Consider the following 3,939-nt stretch of genomic DNA (forward strand, 5'->3'; position numbering starts at 1 on the left):
GTTAATTCACAAATTTTTCCATATGGGAATTTAAATTTAGATATTGAAAAAAATCAATTCTCCTTATTATACGATATGTATGCTAATTTCGGTGACTCATACTATGAGACAAAGCTTAACTTATTCTCAAAAGATTTTTTTATTAATCGGACACCATTTATTGTCATTGATTGTAGTAAGCAAAATGAAACATTAAAAACTGGTGCTGTAGATGTACGTCTAGAGTTTGAATCAAAGGGAAATTTTCCAGCAAGAACAACAGCATATTGCTTAATATTACATGATAATATCATCCAGTACAGACCAATAAGTGGCATAGTTCACAAGCTAACATAAAATAAATAAAAAAAAAAAAAATGTAAAAAAAATACAAAAAAAATAAAATAAAATAATTTAAATTTTAATGCCAACAATGACAATACTAATAATAATAATAAAACATTTTACGATGTAAAATAAATATAATGGTTTATGAATAAAAGAAAAACAGATAAAATTCATTTTTGTGTTTTTATTTATATAGTTATTCTTCAGCAAAATCATCATTATTAATTACATAACCATCATCAAATATTATATCGCGATTGTCTACGCCATTGCATGCCATAATTAAACGACCTTTCTTCACAGCTTCTTGTAACTCAGCAAATTCCTTCTCATCTGAATTAAAAAGATCTGAAAATCTTTTGAGTAAATATAAATAATAGTTGTTGTCGAATTTCAACTGTTGCTGCACCACCATATTTTCCTCCAGTAAACTTCTGCAGCTTGGTGACTTTATAAACAATATTTTTTTCCAGATCTTTCAATGCTTTGCGTTGTTTTGCTTTTTGGAGTTGTTTCGTTTTTGTAAAAGCCATTTTATGTTATCTGAAACATTAAAATCATAAACATAGATATTATTCATCATTATAATAACAATTTATATTTTGTAGAGATATTTATTTTTACAGATTGTTTTATTTTTTATTGAAACTATGAAGTAAATTTATTTAAAATAGTGTATATAAATGAAAAACTTACTTATTTATTGCTGTCCTAGCGTTGCTCTTGCAACAGTTGAGAGAATCTGATGCATTTGGATGCTCAAACTGCAGTATATATGGGGCATTCTGAGTCAAGTCAGCTGGTCATCTGCCTGACCCTCACGGATTTCGATGAAAATTTTTTTATATGTTCTTTTTGGCTTTTTACGCAGCCTGTATTTTTTTTGAAAATTTTGTGACGTATTTCAGCCGGTAAAGTAGAGTGTTTCAATGTTAATTCTCGTCTTTCATAAAAAAAGCCCCAATTTAAATGGATGAATTTTTTTTCATGAAACAAGGTATTCAATTCACGTACATTGAAAAAAAAATTAGAGTGAGCCGAGACGTTTCTATATTTTTTTTTTTATTTTCAATTTTTTTTTTTTCAAAAAATTTAAAAAAAAAAAAAAAAAAATTATTTTTTTAAATGCAAAAAAATAAAAGAAAATTAAAACATGTCTTGAGAAAATTCCATTTTCGGCATATTTCTAAAGTAAAAAGTTAAAAATTCCAATTTTTAACCAAATTTTGATGAAAAAAATATTGTCAAGTAATCAATCAAACAAATATCGAAAATATTATTATATATCTTTAATTCAACAATACTTATAAATTAAGTCAAAATATTTTTAATTAGTAATACATTTTTTCAAGAAAATACAAAAAAAAATTATGTAAGAATACGGAATTTTTTAAAAGATGTTGCAGAAGAATAGTCTTTTGTAATCATCTCACCATTTTCACAAGGAATCAAGCAGTGAACTTTTTGCAAATTTTTTATTTTTTGAACCTTTGTAAAAGATTCTTCGATGGCAATTTTTTCGAGTTCATAAGTTTCTGCTGACGAATACTTTACAGCGATGTTCGGTAGTCTGTTAGCTTCATTTGCCCAGTCGTAGAGCTCTTTTGGTGTAGTTATCTGCTTATCAGTTGGTCGTTGTAGGCTTGCTCTTGCAGCTTCTCTTTTGAGAGTACCGCCAACTCCATCACAAGGCCCTTTACCATGTGCCGTTGCAAAAAAATGCCACTCTGCTTCGATTCCGTAGTTTTTTTTATGATGACATAAAGTAACTACATTTTTATAATTCTTGAATTGTTGTGGTGCTCCATCGGAAAAATAATGTATTTTTTTTATTCTACTATTAAGTGATTTAATATAATCGATCGTTATTCTTGTGTATATGTGAACCGCAATTGCATCGTGATGACTGTTATCTGACACAATTGCTAAACTTTTGTGATAATCCTTAAAGTATATAACTACCGTATAAACAGTAGCTTGGTTATTGTTCCAATGGAATCCAGGTGCAGCATCTTGAATAATAAAAGCGTAATTTTCTGCGAAATCACAAATAACAATTGCTTCATCGTCATTGATTGATTCCTTCAATGTTTTCAAGAAGTTTCCTTGACATCTGGCAATAAATGCATGTCTTAGAAGGTTTTCAGTTTTTTCACAAAAGTCACGAATAAAATCAAAAGAATCTTGCATAACAGTTTCAAGAGTAGTTCGTGGCTTTGCTACCCATTGTTTATATGATATCTGAAAAATTTCATTATCTTCAAGCAACTTATCTAAGTAATCATTCAGTACATCCATTTTAGGGCAGTTTAAGCAATTTCCGAGGTGACAAGCGTCCGTTGATTCAGAACAAATAACTGCATTAATGCAATCTTCATAAGATTCAATTTGCAAAGTGCTGTCTTTCGTCAGCTCTTTAAGATTACAACCTAAAAGATGATAATAAATAATTAATATTTTATGGAAAAAGAAATAAGTTATTTTGATTATGATAAATTTTTTAAATACTGGAAAGTATGCGTCATTTAGAACCATAAATAAAAACCTGATCGTGAATTGTTATTTACCTAAAATCATGAGCTTGATATTCTGGTGTATTGAACAAACGCACACAGTGTGAGTACCGGAGGCTCCTGCCAAAATACAATATCTTGGTCTCATTGCTGCAAAAGTTGAGAATTCAATCTTAATAGTGGGATACTCAGCTTGGAAACTCCTGAATAATTCGTTCAAATTTGATAGCACTAACTTTTTCTGGACGTGAGTTCGTTTTCCACTTTCATCTCGAATTGATAAAAAATCTTTCTTTCCAGGCATCGTTGAACTGTTTCTTTCATCATTATAAAAATCAAGTACAAGTCGTTTTGTACTTTCACTTATTTTTTTTCCTATGAAATATCACAAAACATTACTTATGAAAACAATAATAAAAAAAAAAAAAAAAAAATGTAAAATATTAAAAAAATTAATAGTAACCTTTTTTGGGCTCTGGAAGTGAAAGGAGACCTTTTTGTTCAACAAGTTGTTTTGAAACTGTAGCCATATGTTTTGTAGTTTCCATAATATTGGCAATTTTATCAGCACTCCATTCATATGGAAATAGTGTTAAAATTTGTAGTTTGTGTGCTCGGTCTGTTTCAGCAGAATGAAATTTTTCTTTCAAACGAGTCACTAAATCTTGGAAATGACGAGCATTAGTCCTTTCCGAAGCATTATAATCAGTCTCAAGATGACATGCTCCAAGTGACTTGAGGAAATTTGCGGATAGATTATCAGCTTTTTCTATTAGATAACTATCATACCTGGTTCTTTTTTTAGCAACTGGTGAGCAATCTAACATTTCCAGAGCCTGATTTATGACTGGTAGCTTTGTATTCAAGCTAAGACTAGATGAGTCGCTGGATTGGGTCGATGTAAGCTCAGATAATCCACTTGTTTTGGTAGAAACAAATGAAACTGATTTTGTCTGACTTGAACCTGTGGAAAAAAAAATAAGTGGTGTGTTACGATTCAATGAATTTAAAAATTAGTTTAATATTAAAAAACAACATATTACAATGTTTGAATGTTAGTTATTTATTGAATGGACAGAGAAATTATAATTTATACAAG

The 3,939-nt window shown here is 29.2% G+C and overlaps 1 protein-coding gene across 1 annotated transcript; it reads right to left on the reverse strand.

Annotated features, from left to right (window-relative positions):
* Positions 1–523: 523 nt before the first annotated feature.
* Positions 524–3,388, reverse strand: LOC122855606. The gene is made up of 4 exons (XM_044157142.1): positions 3,304–3,388; positions 2,895–3,215; positions 1,761–2,756; positions 524–660 (listed from the first exon to the last, which is right to left on the reverse strand). The coding sequence occupies exons 1-4, from the start codon at positions 3,386–3,388 to the stop codon at positions 524–526; spliced, it is 1,539 nt and encodes a 512-aa protein (XP_044013077.1).
* Between the last annotated feature and the right edge of the window lie 551 nt (positions 3,389–3,939).

The sequence above is a fragment of the Aphidius gifuensis genome, linkage group LG1 (genome assembly GCF_014905175.1).
Source record: "Aphidius gifuensis isolate YNYX2018 linkage group LG1, ASM1490517v1, whole genome shotgun sequence".
NCBI classification, from domain to species: Eukaryota; Metazoa; Arthropoda; class Insecta; order Hymenoptera; family Braconidae; genus Aphidius; species Aphidius gifuensis.